The 18,614-nt window shown below is 39.4% G+C and overlaps 1 protein-coding gene and 1 non-coding gene across 2 annotated transcripts in view; both read right to left on the minus strand.

Annotated features, from left to right (window-relative positions):
- The window catches only part of ARHGEF6 (Rac/Cdc42 guanine nucleotide exchange factor 6), a 76,115-nt gene that overhangs the window by 42,903 nt on the left and 14,598 nt on the right, over positions 1 to 18,614 (minus strand). Inside the window, exons 6-10 of the mRNA XM_075187296.1 lie at positions 17,121 to 17,191; positions 13,033 to 13,127; positions 8,052 to 8,147; positions 7,110 to 7,232; positions 3,445 to 3,583 (exon numbers count right to left, since the gene is read on the minus strand). Of these exons, the coding sequence (XP_075043397.1) occupies positions 3,445 to 3,583; positions 7,110 to 7,232; positions 8,052 to 8,147; positions 13,033 to 13,127; positions 17,121 to 17,191 (524 nt within the window). The remainder of the gene's footprint in view (positions 1 to 3,444; positions 3,584 to 7,109; positions 7,233 to 8,051; positions 8,148 to 13,032; positions 13,128 to 17,120; positions 17,192 to 18,614) is intronic.
- On the minus strand, positions 17,921 to 18,058 carry LOC142102657 (U11 spliceosomal RNA). Its single transcript, XR_012679311.1, has one exon. It is a non-coding gene; the product is annotated as a U11 spliceosomal RNA (small nuclear RNA).

Genomic DNA, 18,614 nt, shown 5'->3' on the forward strand with positions numbered 1-18,614 from the left:
CACTATACTCACCATATCCACTAGTTGTGGTGGCGTCTGGAAGTACGTTTCATCTGTACTTTAGATTGTCAATCCCTCTGGAGGGTTTATAAGAACTTCGTACCAGTAAGTAGTCTGTTTGTATCTATTCATTCTAGATGGACTTTTTTATTAATCGAACAGAAGAGATAATTGTGTGGATACTCCATCAAGGACAACTCATACACTCTTGGATGTGAGGAATAGGATTCGTTTTGCAAGGTTCATTTTGAAATATTATTATTATTAATATTTATTTATAAGGCGCCACAAGGCATCTGCAGCGCCGTACAGAGACAAACAAAATCACAATACAATGGGAGACAGCACAGTACAGTAAACACAGCAACTCAGTACGCTCAATGCACAGCTAGAGAGGGCGGGGAAGGGGGAGGGAGGATCCGCAAACGACGGGGCCCAAGAAGGAGGGCGCGGAAGACAGGGAGACCCCCAGGGGGGAGGAATATTTGGGATATTTCTCCCTAAAGAACTGTTAGCAAGAGTCCGGAGAAGAGTTGCTATATATTTTTTTCTTTCACATGCTTTGCATACTTTTGGTATATATTCAAGGTACTTGGACAATCATTTAAGCCCTCACCAATTTATATACTCATATTTATATGTATTTTATACATTTCTGTTCTATAAGTGGTGTGTATTTATGCTATATTATTTGTCTGTTTCTATTTGATTTAATTATTTGCCTTACGAACTTCCGTAATGTTCTATATTAGTTCTTATTATTTTAGTTTTTTTGAACGCATAAAACTAATTTTACTCTGCAAATGAAGTGTTCTATAGGCATTTACTGGAGAGACATGGTTATTCTATAACTAGCTTCACAGCACTTTCTGTTTTGTTTTTGTGAATAACAGTCCTACCTAATTTATCTTCATCAAGAGAGATTGTCTGGTGCATATTTAATGAAACAATCATCACTTTATACTGCAACATCTGCTGTGCTATAATTACACCTGCACACGTAGAGGTGCCCGTTTACCGATACACCCACTGAGGCCCGAGGTCAGCAAGCCTGACCCAGGAGTCTTACAGAAATAGATCTTGATGAGATAATACACTGATACCACCCACCTGGAAAACAGGGGGTTACAGGTTATTGTCACATATAAACATTCTCCAGAACCAATCTTATTCATTGACTGATAAGACTAACTGTCCTGCTAGACTAAATGTATATACTTAACATGTTTACTGTCATTATGTTGAATTGCAGCAGCTGAATATTACAATTAATTCTACATGGTCACACTCAGCTGTGCAATCTTCATTCAATAGTCCAATCTGTCCTATATTGATTTACCCTGCACCAATATACACACCAAAAATGCATCAATTACTATGTAAATAGTCTATGGCTGTTTGCAAATTATTACCTAGAAGCTTCTAATGGTTGAAAAAGCAAATCCTTTGTCCTGTGTAATATACAGGTAATAACAAATGTTGTAAAGGGAAAGAATAATTAAATACATTTATTTTTACTTGATTATTGACTTATTTCTTACAACAGCAGCTTATTATTTATTTGTTGAACTTACTCACCGTGTTAACCATTTTTTCCCCCAAAGGGCTAGCTAACATGGTTTGTTATTTACAGCTAATCTGCCATAATTTCGCTTATAGTGCATCTCAATGGACGAAGACATTAATAATAAAATACAAGGCTTTCATACACTGACACGTTTTGTCATTTTAGCTGCTGTGGAGTGATTAAAAACTGATGCTTGCACTACCTCCTCTTGCCACTTGAGGGTGTCTTCCACTTCCCTGAAGTGATGCTGTTTCTTCTGTAGTAGGGGTGAAGGGAAGGGTACAATGTAGTGTTTTGGGAAATACGGGTCACGGACATTTAAAAAAAGCCTAAAGGTAAACTACTTGATGTAGCTGCTAGTAACCGCAAACGTTAGCATCGTTTTACAACCTGTTCAATGGCTTTTACTGCGATGCATAAAGAAAAGAAAATATAGACCATACCAACAAGCACTAAATATTTAGAATTTTGTTGGGAACTTGAACATAAAAACAGTGCATATGCAATATATTTTACTGTCTAAAATAGCAGATATAAGATCATATAAAGGCATAGGGGCTTCTTTAAAGACGGCTACTACCTTGAGGTGAACTTTAGATTATTGGCATATCCTCCCGTTTCCTTTATGTTTCTGTTTCTTCTTGTAGACACCCCCCCACCCCAGGGCTAAAAAGAACAGAAGAACCACATAAAAAAAAATCTATGTTATTAGTAAAAGTTGAGGGAGGATTCATATCCATGAATTCAGTTAACTGGAATTAGGAAATTCCCATTAACAATGTGGTGCAGACAGCACAAATGTGCTGTAACCAATTGCAATCAGAATAATTCCTTTAATATTTTTGTTAGTATGGGTTAAAGCTACGTAAGGAAGGTGCCATATGAGTATTTGTAAAAGTTGCCAAATTCTACCGTGTAAGCACTCTTAAATGGCAGAGTTTATACCCGTATTCAGTGCTTCATCATCATCATCATCTATTTATATAGCGCTACTGATTCCGTAACGCTGTACAGAAAACTCACTCACATCAGTCCCTGCCCCATAAGAGCTTACAATCTAAATTCCCTAACACATACATACACACACACACACACACACACACACACACACACACACACACACACAGACACACAGACTAGGGTCAATTAACCTATAGTGTTTCCCCACTATTTGCCAGTATATGATATTTTGAGTTATTAAATAAACATGGCAAACTCTCTTCTTATTCTCATTATCCTTTTACAGCAGGTAAAGTAAATCTGTGACCAGAGCAAGATGACCTTTTTGTTATTACTCTTCATCTCCTGCCTATCTGTGTCTCCCCAGTTTTGAAGTGGGCAGGGTTTGGATAAATCAATCATTGGAACGTTAACTGCAGCACAGAGTATTTCAGGTGACACGTGTACTGACTCTGTGGGAGACAACTGACCTGTCCACTCAGTCAGTGTAACTATGTGAGAAAGGGAACAGAGGATATAAGGAAGCTACAGACTAAGGGGAATATTTACTAAACTGCAGGTTTGAAAAAGTTGAGATATTGCCTATAGCAACCAATCAGATGCTAGCTGTCGTTTATTTAGTGTATTATACAAAATGACAGCTAGAATCTGATTGTTGCTTTAGGCAACATCTCCAATTTTTCACACCCGCAGTTTAGCAAATAAACCCCTAGGAGTTTAATAGCGGAAGAATCATGGTCCTTCAAAAGCACAAAGTAATGATGTGAGGCTCCTATAAAACTGAAGGCTGTAGGGGTCAAATGTCACCTCCATATGAAACGAAGTTCACACATCCAAGTTGCTATCATGTAGTATTGCTTACAATGCATGCTGAAAGTTGTACTTCAATAACCGCAGGAGCCAAAAGCCACATTTACCTCCATATGTCTTTCCAGTTCTTGAAGAAGAGTGACATATTTTTCTAGTCTGATGAAGGGCTTGCTGAGACTTGTAGTCAGCATCAGAATCCCCGGGCTAGCTGCTCCTTGAGATTCCATAAACTTTTCCAATTCATCACTAAACAAAGAACATTGCAGTTACTAGGCAGCATAGTTATTAAAGGCAAAAAAGGAATGAGAGAGACCAGCAAGACCTCTTACTGATACAGTAATTCACTCAAGGGTAATATTTATATGAATCCCTGGGAGAAAATACACGCGTGATCATTATAAAAGAAATCCATGTCCATATTTGTCTTCAATGCAAGATGGATAACATGGAATACTGTTCTATGTGATTTCATTTACTGCTTTATATATATTTATGATAATGGTATGGGCAGGTAAGATGTGCAGAGTGAAAACACACTTCCTGGACCACACTATTAATCCCGTGACTACTGGTCGGTGGTCATACCTATTTTATAAAATAAATAGTTTCCTCAAGACCAAACGAAGCACCCATGCAGGCTGCAATTGTGACTGCCAAATAGGTCATTGTAGACCAATGTGGCTGCAAATCTCAGTGTGTGTAAACACAACTGTCAAACCCAACAAACATTTCATAGGTAACATTCAGTTGTTGAATGGGACTGCCAGGAAATACATCTGATGATGACCACTGACTCACAGTGTGCACTCTCATCATCAAACTGGGGACAAGGAGAGCCACGTGGGATCCAGAGTGTTGAAAGAACGGATTTGTCTGATTTGACCATATAAGTATATCTGCTTAAATAAACCAGCCACATTTGCCTATGAACACCTTAAAACTATGCCACACAGACAATTTTACTCCGCTTTTAAAAATATATCATTTTTTAAAAGAAATAAATGACTGACAGCAGCCGTCCTTAACACGGGTGGCACATAGAGTAAGGTTGGGTGGTACACAGTAGTATGACAGCTATACTGGAAGGACATAGATGCAGTGAGCTCATAGCACCAATACACAGCGGAGATTTCCTCATCTCCAATCCACCCACAGTGGACATACAAGTGTTCCACTCACCCAGCCTAGTCCGCCTCCCCAGCCCACTAAATTCTATGGCCACAATACTGGAAGCAATCAGAAGCAGGGCCATCTTTTCCATTGGGCACGATGGGCAGCTGCCCGGGGGCCCCATGGGCAAGGGGGCCCCATAGGCAGGGCTCTTAATGAGAATAAATAATCCTGCAAAAAAAAAAAAAAAAAAAAAGCCTGCAAAAAAAACCTACAAGGGTCACTGAGCAAGTACATCTATCTATCTCTATCTATCTATATCTGTATACATCTATATATCTATATCTAGGGGCCCCGGTGCACTGCTTTGCCCGGGGGCCCATAATGTTGTTAAGATGGCCCTGATCAGAAGCAAAAGTATATCAGAGAAACAGAGTTGGAATGCAAACTAGCCTAAGGCACTCCAGTTCACTGGAATCTTGATAATTATAATTAAAGTGTTAATACATATATGGGCCAAAGCCTTTATTATACTGTAGGCGAAATATTAAAATAAGAAAGAAAATAGAAAAAAGTGTGCTGAATTAAAACCATCAAATCCTTAGGTAACGGCCGCCCTCAATTAAACACTGTTGGGGTTGTAGGCAGGCGCGGGCTGGGAGAGGGATGGCCGAGGGGCACACAGGCGGCCGCATCATATTACAGGGGATGCGGCCGCGTCATTGATGACGCGGCCGCATCCCCTGTCACGTGATGCGGCCGCATCTGATGACATAGGATGCGGCCGCGGGGGGGGGGGGGAGAGAAACTGTTTTTTGCATCCAGGGGGCGGCCGGCCGGCCTACCCCCCGGCCCTAATAGGAGTCTGACCCAGCGGCCCGGGGGGGGCGCTGCCCCCTGGGCCAGCCCGCCACTGGTTGTAGGAATAAAAAGACGAGCCTCCAAATATAGTTTAAAGGATCCCGTTCATATAATATATGAAACAGGAATCCTAACCATGATCTACCTTTAATGTATTATTATAAACTCAACTGATAGATTATCTTGGAGTCGAAGAGTTGATATAATAAATGGATAGTAGTATTCTTCATTCAATACATGATAATGTGCTATTTGTATCAGCTACCACTGTATCCCCACTGTATCACACTAACTTAAGTACAGGTTTAGATTGTTTGGACTAAAATATCTTTAGACCACTCTTTGCTTATAAAGTATGTATGTTCTACTTGAAATAATATCATACAAAATAGAATATATAATTGGATATCAGATTGTAGTATTCTTAAATTATACGCTAATATGGTGAATAGAGATTACTAGCATCCGATAAAGGTACAATGTGCTAAAATTGTATTCTATTCTATGTCCATTGTTAGTGACAATCTTGGACATTAAAATATTTTGGACCAAGAGAGGTAAGTAGTCTCTTCCGCAAATCATCTTCCTATATGTTGCTGTGAGCAGAATCACCCATACTGAAATCGCCTGCTCATTCTACTCCTAAATTATAGGGCTAAGTAGCTTTCATAATCATAAAAGAGGGTAAAAATATATACGGACAATGTCGAGATTCAGGGCTGAATAGCCATCACAGCCATTACTTCTGGGTCTGTGACATCACGAATGACGTCCAACTTCCCGACGTACGATTCGCCGTCCGCTTTTTCAAGCAATCAGAAGCACCACAGGAGTGTGACAAAAAAAAATTACAGTCTTTCACAAATTTGGTACACTTTGTTGCTGAAAATGAAAGTGATCTTCAAAAACTCAATCGTTTAAAAAATAAAAACCTGAAAAATGTTTGGTGATTTCAGATTATGGCCTTATCTGTGTGGAGTGTGTATGTTCTCCCCATGTTTGCTTAAGTTTACTCCAGGTGCTCCGGTTTCCTCCCACACTTTGAAAACATACTAGTAGGTTAATTGGCTGCTATTAAATTAATCTATCTGTGTCTGTGTGTGTATGTTAGGGAATTTAGACTGTAAGCTCCAATGGGGCAGGGACTGATGTGAGTGAGTTCTCTGTACATCTCTGCGGAATTAGTGGCGCTATATAAATAACTGATTATGATGAATCAAACATCAGACAAAAGTAAACCTTGAGCCTGTTCTTTGACTAAAACTAAACTATAACTGAACCGGACATGCAAATTCTAGTTTCCAGAGTCCAGGCCCAACATTCACATTAACTTTGCTACCAATACATGCGGTTTTTTACGTCTTGCCAGGTTATTTTTTATCTAAGACTTAAGTGGTACTTGACCTGATCCCTTAGTGGTTACGTGGTATGCAAAAAAACAAAAACAAAAAACATTGCTAACCGCTGATTTAAAGGGACAGCCTGTGACACTAGTAACTAATAACAGAGGTCGCTGGGAAAACGCTGGGTGCAGCATTTTGATAAATTAAGAAAAATCGCTTGTGGATTGAAAACAATGTAAAACCACAGACAGCATGTCAGAGTGACACAGCACTTGTTTTTCTTGCCCTTGTTTTTTAAAGTCATCAAAGAAGGACATGCAAAATATTTAAACACAGGTTACGATTTATCGAAAGTAATTTATATAACACTTATTTCATGTGCACAGCCATATTATACAGTTATATTTCTTTGCCAAATATTGCTTTGGCCAAGTTTTGAATGTGGTCATGATACTTGCCTGTGCTGAGTGAGAACATTAACAGCTGTAGGGTGATTTGCACAGTATGTTAAGTAGAGACACTTAAATTGATTGAAAAAACTCAAAAAACAGCCTCCAACTTTTTGATGATTTTCCGATACCCTGTAATAGGAAAATGTTCATATACATTAACATAATCAGACAGCTCAATAGAATGTGCATTTATTGAAATATATTCCAGTTTCCAACATAAGCCCTTGCTGCTAAAGAGCAGACATTTCTAGCACTTATTTTTAAATGCAGTGTCTATACCTAAATGTGTGGTTTCCTCCGTTGACACTTCCAAAATTCAGGTCAACAATCAAAATCCCACTCGGCTATGTCAAAGTTTCATGTCCCCTCCCCCAAATTGTTGTAGAATACAGATTAAGTATTTATTACAACATTTAATTGCACTACAAATTCAAACTTAACAAATTTGATAACTTTCTATGATTGACATATGCCAATATTAATGGAAGCCGTTTATTTCACCTATATCTTTTAGCTTTAGCATTCTGCAAAGTTCCTGCACTGCCAATTGTAATGACTACTACACCTCAGCTTAATAAATAAGACAGTGACATCTTGTGGATAAATCTAAGAATTGTTTATACATATATACTTTGCAAAAAGAAATGACAGTACCAGGATGTTCTGATCACACTACCAGACTGCTTTAGGATTTATTCAAAAATAACATTAATAATTCTATAAAAATACAATACATATAGTTTCAAGTATATATACTACTGATAGCTTTAGTAAGTAAATCAAAGCTAACATTATTGTTATTAGTGTGTGATGCTTTGTCAAATATACCATTGTACACCGTGATACACTGTCTGTACGTTATGCTACTATAACGGCATAGTAGTTAGGTCATGGAAAGAATCTAACAATGGCACAAAGAATTGGCCGATATCTGCTATAGATTCTTACTTTGCACATTCTTCTAATGCCTGACATAGCATTTGCTGAAACGTGCAGATTTCCTCAAAATTTCCTAGTAATGAAGTAATGTCTCCAGCACTCAATCTGAAAAGCAAAATGTATTTGTATAAGTATTTTGTAATTTTTTTCTTCCGTTTCCTACTTAAAATACTATGGAGACTCTGAACATTGCTGAAATAAGAAAAATATTGCTTTGTCCGATCACTAGACAGAATTCAGAATTATAAAACAAAGTCTAACTGGTGAGTTCAGGGAGTATATTTGCTGGTTTGCAAAAGTGGAGATGTTTCCTATAGCAACCAATCAGATTCTAGCTGTCATTTTGCAGAATGTACTAAATAAATGATACAATAGAATCTGATTGGTTGCTATAGGCAACATCTCCACTTTTTCAAACCCGCAGTTTAGTAAATATACCCCCAGATGTTCTTGGACTGACCATAAGCAGGAGGTCAGGCGTTCTGCAATACACACCCACCTACTCGGAAGTAGCAGTTGACAGGCACACTGGTGGACTAAGGCTTGCTCTAGTTAATGGTAGCAGACAGCAGCAATTTTACTCAAGTGAGGAGGGGGCAGTCAGGCAGCATAATAGTAATACAGCAAACTTTGTATTTGCAGTGAACTGCATTAAGGAAGTAAAGTTCTGGTCAGAGAAGTGGGGACCCATCAATATTAAACAAAAAGAAGTTCACATTTTGGACTTCAAAATACAACATTGACGAAAATGTGATTTTCATAAGTTAAAAATAGAACAAACAGATTCCAATAGTAGAGTGTTGCAGAACCCCTTCCTCCTACTCGAACAGGCTGCAAGTGACGTTCAAGTTACAATGGCAATGCTGCAGTTCGCCTATGTGTAAAAATGTACTTTTACTTCAAAATAATTTTAAAAAGATTTTAGATAATGAAATCACCCTGTCCAGTGGTGACAAAGGCAACTTCGGCTGCATTGTTATCTCACTAGAGTTCCCATTCTCAGAATCTGGAGTGTAGCAAGTACTGTTGTTCCAGTGGAGATCCCAAGGAAGGCGACACTGGACAAGCCACGGCACGTCAGCCCAAGTGCTAGCCGCAGAGCTGCCACACCAGAGGGACTTCTAATAGCGCCTCCTGGATTCATTTGATCGATTGCGTCCCAGGAGGTAAAGTGCCCCAATATTGAGGACTTCAGTACGTACAGCAGGGAGACTGGATCCTTGCTCTGTGGTCCAGTGCCACATACATGCCGGAACTGCTCCAGAGAGCGGGCAAACATACCCAGGATTCTAGAAATTAGTTTGGGCAGAGCATTTAAAGATTACATTTCCCAGCCCAGACTTAGGGGAGCCATAGTGGAGAGGGAGCTGAACCCTCCTCAGCCAGGCAGTGAGTGGACAGGGGAAAAACACACCCGACTGCCACTGAGTAATGTTAAATTAAGCTCATGTCGCAGACTGAACATTCATGTTAGTTAAGGAAGCAACCTTAAATGGTTAAAGGGGCAGAGGGCTGGATTACCCTCTGCCAGATGGGGTATTGTAAAACTGTATAAAAAGGAAAAAAGACCCATGTAAAGTGCATAAAATCTACTATTTTCTAGTGTGTGTAGTGTAACAGCTTTTGTAAGAGCTAATTCTGAGCAAATAAGCATCATTAATACTGAATATCCTGCGCTCCTCCACTGAGACGTATATACCTGTATTACGGTTATCTACAGATAAGAGCTAACACTATAATGCATCCCCGACCAAATATGGTGCAATGTGCTGCAACCCATAGCAGCCAATTAAACTTTAACACATTTTCTAATACAAATTATAAATAGAGAGCAAAACATTATATTGGTTGCCATAGGTTGCAGCATATTTGATGTTAAAAGAGCTATGTAGAGTTTTTAAACAGCAATACAATATTATGACCAGCTCTGAAATGGGACCACTTATTTTATTTTTAAGGAAGTTTCTGTAAACCCACTATAAATTCTGATTTCTTGCCATTTTATTAGGCAGGACAAGGACACAGAGTTATTGCTTTCAGGTTACACGATTATGGATAACATGCTATTATTTGTCCCTTCCATGCTAAATTTTTATGTAAATTTGAGGTCAGTATTCAACAGAATCTTCTGTAAAAGAGTTTGAAATACAAAACTATGAATTTGATGCATACCTAATACATTGGTATCTAAGGATACTAAAAGAGCTTAAAGGGGTGCTGGTAACACCATTAACAGAATTGTTCAATCAGTCACTAGCTACAGGAGTAATTCCAAAGCACTGGAAAAAAGAAAATGTAGTCCCACTGCACAGAAGTGGAAGCAAGGAAGAGGCAGCAACTACAGACCAGTGAGCCTTACATCAGTAGTAGGGAAATTGATGGAAACAGTCTTAAAAAACAGTGTAGAATATCTCAAATCCGGTAACTTACAGGATCCCAAACAGCATGGAGTTACTGGGGGGAGATCATGTCAAACAAAACTTCTTGACTTTTTTGACTGGGTGACTAAAGTAATAGATCAAGGGGGGGTGCACAGATGTAGCTTGGTTGCAGGATAGAAAATAGAGCTCTAGCAAATTGAGTGCATTCACAGGAGGGAAAGGTTACCAGTGAAGTACCCCAAGGATCTGTACTGGGACCAGTGCTTTTTAATATCTTTATCAGTGACATTGCAAATGGTATGAAAGGGAAAGTATGCCTTTTTGCATATGACACATAGATATGCAACAGGGTAGACGCAACAGGAGGGGGAAAACTAATGACTGATGATCTAGGTAGACTAGAGGAATGGTCAAGAGACTGGCAACTACAGTTTAATGCCCAAAAATGCAAAATCATGTACTTGGGTCTCAAAAACCCAAAGGCTTAATATAGTACTAATGGCACTATAATAGAAACTACTGAGGAGGAAAAGGATCTAGGAATCACTATTTCAGGTTACTCAAAGGCAGGTAGGAAATGCAACTAAGCAATGACGAAGGCAAGTCAGATGCTGGTTGCATAGGAAGAGGAATCAGTAGCAGAAAGAAAGAAGTAATAATGCCACTGTATAGGTCATTGGCCTCATCTAGAATACTGTGATCAGTTCTGGAGGCCATATCTCCAGAAGACATTAGAGACTGTACAAAGAAGGGCAACTAAAATGGTGCATGGCCATTGTATGTATAGTTTGGAGCAGAGAAGGGAACGGGGGTACATGACAGAAACTTTCAAATTTATCAAGGGTTTTAACCAGGTACAGGAGGGAAACATTCTTCAAAGGAAGAGAAGTATTAGAACATGAGGACATGCACTGACACTGGAGGGAAGAAGGCTCAGAGGAAATCTGAGGAAAAACTAGTTCACATAAAAGGTGATGGATAAGTGGAATAGCCTCCCATCTGAGGTGGTAGAGGCTAATACAGTAGAGCAGTTTAAACATGCTTGGGATAGACATAAGGATACTCTTATAAAAATTAAAAGACCAAATATGGTTTGATGTTACCATAGGTTAATAAAAAATGGACAGACTAGATTGGCCATGCGGTTCGATTCTGCCATCAAATTCTATGTTTCTGTTGGTCTACATTACATAAACTATGTCACATAGCGCTTTGTAGATGTTATTTCTTTGGATTTTGTTTGTCATGATGTGCAAATTGGATAGAATTGGATATAATATTAACTTATTATTGGTTTTTCAAATGCAAATATACAACATATATACATAACTACATTTTTGTAAATATAAAAAACATAAATTAGGCTTTATTTATAGGGCGCCACAAGTTGTCTGCAGCTCCGTGCAGATAACAATAAGACCGTACAAGGTATAACAGAACAGTACAACAAATGGAGTAATACCGTAACTCTTAAAGCTCTCAGCACAGCTAGTAGTACCCATGTATAGAAAGACTGGCAGGGGAAGGTGGCGCAGGGTATATTCGGCACAAGCTGAGAACCTGTGCCCAAAAGTCTGGGTTCAGCTAACAAGCTAGGAGCCACCAAAAGAGGTGCAAAGATTAACAAGAGTGGAGTCAAGGGACACAAAGCCCATGGAGGAGGTGGGCAGAGCAGATGGAGCAAAAGTTATAGGTAGTGAAACAGGAAGCAAGAGGGCCCTGCTCATAAGAGCTTACAACCTAAAGGGAAGGGCAGACAGACAGTAGACACAAGGGGTGACCGGTGAAGCGGATCTGGGGCAAGAGGAGAGATGGAGGATGAGAAAGGGTGAGGTAACCAAGCATGGTGAAATGGATAAGCAAATGGCTGGTAGGCTTTTATAAACAGGTGGGTTTTCAATGCATGTTTAAAGCTGCACAGAATAGGGATTAGTGTGACAGAATGAGGGAGATCGCTCCAGTGGAGGGGGGCAGCCCGGGAGAAAGAGTTCTGTGAATCTGTTATTAACTAGAGAAATAGTAATCTTGAAGATGTAATATCTATAACAGCATCCATGACTTATCAACAGACAGCTGAGAAAGCGAAACAAAGACTCTCATCATGCTTTATTACTAAGGTTTTCACAGGGGTAGGCTTACGTACCTAACGTTCCACAAGCATTTTTCCATCTCCCTTTTGTTACATTGGCGCTCATGTGAACGAGCCCTTAGAGAATGATCCCCATTTCAAGGGTGGATTTTTAAAGTTGCATTACATGTTCAATACAGTCTGCTATTGCAACACCACCACTATTGTTTATTTAACAAATAATGGCCAATGCCCAAATGAAAGTACCTCATGCAATTTCAGGAAGAAAAAAATGGAACATTATAGCAAAGGCGGAACTAGCGAGCTGTGGCCCCCGGTCCAGGGAGGTGGAGAGGAGGAAACCGGGGGCCCAGACACTCTGCATCCACCGTGCCCCATTATCTCCATGGCCCCGGTGCACGGCACCTGCCGCACCAATGGTAGTTCCACTACTGTATGATAGAATGTTCTAGTTAAACAGGACTTGTACCAAGCCCAAATAAAGGGTGCAGCTGTCAGTGAAAGCAGCCACTTAACTTACTTATCATATGACTGAAGAGGCCTGAGGTAAGAGGTCAGAAGTAATTGAAGTTCTTTTGCATAGCTTCGCTCAGTTTCCAGAATATTCTGCACTACCTGCAATTGAGATTGAGAAGAACACATTAAAATAGTAATATTACAGAAAAGTTTTAGAGTATATCTACATAACTTAGCTATTATGGAGCCAGTACGGATGCTCACCTGTATAAATGCAATATTTTACTCTAATGCAGATACCATGGGCGGGCCAACCGCTATAACATGACTGGCTGTGGCATGATAAGATAAACACCAAGTTTTCTTAGTGCAGGTAGTGCCTGGCTGTCTTAATAATAAGTATCATCCTACTGACCACAACATCCCTAATATCAGTGTAAGAGCAGTAGGCTTATCATGAGGCATTGCTCACACATGAAATTAATTCTATAGAGATAGAAGCATGGGCTGTTTATGTTGAACATTGGGATATAAGGAGGTACGATGTGGTGTAGAAGGAGAAGTGCAGCAAATATATGTGTAGAACTGCTGCCCACAGAATGGAACAGATCTCTGATGTAAGTAATGTGACCTCGGTATATCTTATTCTGAAACTCTAGGTGGCGTCTTTTTGCCAGATATTAATTGCACCTATCAACTTCACTGTCTTAAAAACAACGGTAGACTACGTGCCAGCAAGTTTTAATAGATGTACATTGGTACTGAAGAAACAGTTGAACAATTATCTGCAAGATCCATTTTTTTCTGCAGAGCATAATTTTCTAATATGCTGATGAATCCACCCCCTCTTTAGCATATGTAGTCATAGTAAAGGATTTCAGGAAAAGGACAGCAAGATAAATATGTTAAGAATACAATGTGGGCTCATTTATAGCAACTATAAGGCTTATCGGGTACAGTTGCTGCCTCACATGATGACATTAATTAATGTATTTCTTTAAGGTATTCCAGAATCAATGCCTCATTCATGTTTTACGGTTACCCCAAAGCTAGACTCCAGATTTATTTATTTTAAGCCAATAGCATTGTTGAATACTGATTTAGTAATCTTTAGGCTATTGTTGACTAATAAGTTGAGCAACCAAAACTAATTCAGAATGACCAGGTTGGTTTTACGTCCCACCGGTCCGGTCCAATCCATCTCATTGATGTCTACAACCATTCAAAAGAAATGGGCAGCTATTCTCTGTTAAGATGTACGATGATTGTATATGTATGCTGCAAATGTTTAAGTACATGTGTACGAATGCTCGCTTTCTTAAAAATTATTCAGTTACTTTATTCCACCCCTACAGATGCTTCCTCACTATTTACCATAAAAGTTTGGCTTGTTTAAAGGTTCACATTAAGGATGCCCCCTTTCCCGTTCCAATTTACTTTAAGTATAAGCCTCTGCCTGCTCACATCCAGCAATATCTAGACACAACAGGAGACATAAGTTATAAATTATTGTCTGATAATGTTCTCGGACATCCTTACTCCTAGCCAACGATCAGGGTATAAAGTAAATCATTCTAAAACAGAGGTCTTGCCCATTAATAAGCCCTCATCTCTGCCAAAATTCTTGCACATTAATTTTTACTTTTCTTGGAGGAATTCAAGCATTACTTATTTGTCCGCCGAAATTACTACTAACTTTGCATATTTATTTGCTTACTATAACCTGCCCTTCTTTGAAGTAATATTTGAGGATTAAAAGGAGTGGATACATTTATTGCTTTCATGGACTGGATGCCATACACCCTTACAAAGAAGTATACCTGCTTTTTTGACCCTCTCAAATGCAGTCACTTTGCAAACCCTCTGATAATTGCAGACTGCATGCAAGCGATTTATTGGCATGAAAATAAATGAGGATGATGGTGTTGATGACCAAGAGATCCTTGCTGCTCCGCACATTCTCAAATACGAATATGCTTCTCACCCGAGTGAGATTCCCAGATGTAGCTTATTATATACATATAATAAATTGAGAGAAGTATAGAAGCTGTGACTGGCTCCCCATTACTTTAATTGTCTGATTTGGGGAGACAACATAATCAAATAGCCAGATAGCACATTACATATGATACAATGTACAGCAGATATATAACAAAGGTATACCCAAATTTGTGCACATCAGTTCTTCTTCCCCACTGATATTTTTAATTTAATCTTAAAATGTCTATCAGGATATGAGGGCGCAGGATATAAAACCTGACGTTTAGGGGTGGTTATTTATATAAAAGGACAAGGTGGATCTATTTACTTACACCCTAGTTCCTTTTAGGCCTTGCAGTTGAAATAGGACTTACCTAACGTTTTTAATGTACCCAACTAGCTTTGTGTCCATTTAATCTCGTTAACACATTAAGAATATGAAGCCGAGTTACATTCACTGATATTGGCACAACTAGACTGAGAGGAGCGGAGTCTAACACACCCCCGGTGTTCCCCAGGGACCCACGCAAGGAGGTGTGGTCTTGGCTGCGTGAGGTGTGCAGGTTGCGGCTCTCCCAGTTAGTCAGCAGTGCAATGGAGTATACACAGGAATAGTAGAACAACTAGATAGAAGCCAACAATGGCGAGGTGCAAAGGGCAGATCCAGGAGAGTGGTCAGAGGTAGCTGAAGTCTGGAGCCTTGCAGAGAAAAAGGTACCAAATCACAGAGCAAAGGTATGGTCACAAGACAAACCAGAGGTCAGAATCCAAATAGCAAAACACAGGAACGGAACAGCACACTGGAACGCTGGAGATTGGTGAACCAATACTCTGGCAAGGTCCGTAAATAGGAGGAAGTAAGCGCCGATAAGAGGAGAGTGATTTCGGCGGTCAAAGCACAGCTGACCGCCGACGGAGCCCAGAACAAGCGTTCCGCTGCCTAGCAACGGGACACGGCTGAAATGCGCATGTTCATGCCACGGGAGGCAGAATCTGTAAGAGCGTCCCGCTGCTAGGCAACGGGATGCGAGCAGGATGTAGGATAGGCGACCGTTCGCTGGCACCTAGAAGCACGGGGACAGCGCCTGACAGAAGGGTTCATTAGAAATTTTCAAAGAATCTGACTCCCTTGGCCCAAAATGGTCATGACTAATTTTTGGAAGTTATTACTTCTATATTATATTGCCTGGGGTATAATAATAGGATGTAACAGAGGTCTTGGCTATGTACATTGCCATTTGTTATTATTTAGCACTTTATTTGCCATCTGTGGTAAAAACTGGACTTATAGCTAGAGTAAACAGGTGTATGTTGAAATTCTGTCGCATTTCTTACCCTAACATAATTAAAAAACAAATACTCTTTTTATTTTGCACACAAAAGAAATTATCCATCTGTTAGGACAGTCTGTACAAAGGTTTGGTTACATGGTCCCTCTTTTTGTTACTCCAGAAGGGGGGGCCTACATATAATAGTAGTTAATATGAATTACTGGTGTATGGGAAAACTATGGCTAAAGTTCCTTTTAAATTGGGGGTCAGAAAATGTAATGCATTGTGCCTGTGAAACAATAAGCCATTTAAAACCTGAAAGTGACAGAGCTCACTCTACTGCATGAAACTGTAGCTGTATAGATTACACTCTCTGCGAGGTCTAAAATTGTGTCCCACTTATGAAGTTGGAAATCAGCCTTCTGTTATAATGTTGGGTGATCTTACATTATAAAGCTTTTCTTCCCCTTTAAGAGAGTGCTACCAATACTGAAGTAGGAGGCCTTTGGTAAGCACATGATCATTTGGGGGTTTTTTCGAAATAGGACATTAAAATTTGCGTATTCAATGTGATGAAATGTCACAAGATTGAACTAGAATACAGACTATAGAAGTATATAAACACAGTGAAATATTTTGCAAATTGTTGAGACTTGCACTCTATTATTGCCCGTGGGCCTCAGGACTGACTGAAAACATGAAGTATGCAATGCAATTTCTACAGGTATTTAGGAGGAAAGTGAAAGGCATTACCATGAGAGCAGCCGACACACCATTAAATTGCAGAATTTAAGTCACTAAATAAAACACTGCAATATAAGAAAGCAGTCTGGATAAAACGTTTTTCACTTAATAAAAAAAAACAAGATGATCAGAATATAGATAGGACATATTTGCTTACCACAGTATAATAATTTTTGGTTAGCTGTGTAATGTCACAACCTTGCAGTGTCTTTGGGGATAGTGGCTTGTCTGGAAGAAAAAAAAAAAAAAAAAAAAGAATTATTTACAAATTATATACAGAAAATACACTGCTTTGTGATTAATAATTTTGATGACATGATAATTGGCTGAAGCCCTAGCCTAGTGTAAACCATAACATTTAGGGGGGAATTCTAAGGTCAACATAAAACTTCCAGAAAGGTCACAGGGCACTCCGCGGCGATGTAATATGTAATGTGACAGAAGCCTAACAGTTTTCATGCCGACTGTCTGCCGAGTGGAAAAGAGCAAGGGACTGAGGTAGTTTGATGCACCAAAAGGGCCACATAACACAAATAGGAAAACATTTTTTCAGTATATAAAGAAAAGAATTTGGCAACAACCCAGGCATAGGTAGCTAAAGCTGGTAACGTGCACAAATATTACCAATGGTCTCTTCAACCCCTCCAATATCCAAACATATGTGACCACCCACTCATGGCCCGGATAGAGCCCCAAAACTCAAGTGCCAGAGAGCTGGATCTGTCAGATTTGGAAAGGCACATATGTAGGCAACTTGGGCACAGACCCTGTTGCTCAAAAGTGGTGGGATCAGTCTGTGTTAGGTCAGCATAACAGAAAAATTAACCCACTGAGGTTCAAGGATACATATTACAGTGATAACATACATTTCTGTGCAAAACTTTAGTGGCAGCAATAAAAAGTCTAAACCACAATATTGAGACATAAATATAAATTATTATTATTATTTTTTTATATAAAGACACCCAGAATAATGATCACAGGCTGTCTTGGTAACAAAAAAATATGCTTACGAAATCTCTTGATAATCAATTCTGCACCACGGTCCCCAAGCTAGGAGACCATGATGTGCCCTGCACGGCACAAGCCCTTTTTAAGATATAGGCATTTTTAAGTGAGTGTTTATTCCAGGAAATATAAATGGTTAATATTAATAGTTAAGACGCATAGATTTTAGACTGTAATATTTCACTAATAAAGCTATTAAGTTATGAAGAAAGAAATACATAGTATAATATTCTAATTAAATGGCTTCCTATACTTTTTATTACAATATAGCAAATCTGAGGAAATACGTGTTTGCGCCCAGACCAAGGAACTCCTGACAACAAGGACAACCAGGAAGGTTCACATAGAATGAAGTAGGAGCTGACCTAGGGGTAAATCTATCAAGCTGCGAGTTTCTGGCAAGTTTGAAAAGTGGAGATGTTGTCTATAGCAGCCAATCAGATTCTAGCTACTATTTGTAGAATGTACTAAATAAATGATAACTAGCATCTGATTGGTTGTTATAAGCAACATCTCCACTCTTCAAACCCGGTGGAAACTCGTATCCCGATACATTTACCTCCTAGACCGGCGGTTCCCAAACTGTGCGCCGCGGCTCCCAGGGGTGCCTGGATGCAGAGGGGGCAGTGTGTCTGGATGTAGA

The sequence above is a fragment of the Mixophyes fleayi genome, chromosome 9, assembly GCF_038048845.1.
Source record: "Mixophyes fleayi isolate aMixFle1 chromosome 9, aMixFle1.hap1, whole genome shotgun sequence".
NCBI classification, from domain to species: Eukaryota; Metazoa; Chordata; class Amphibia; order Anura; family Limnodynastidae; genus Mixophyes; species Mixophyes fleayi.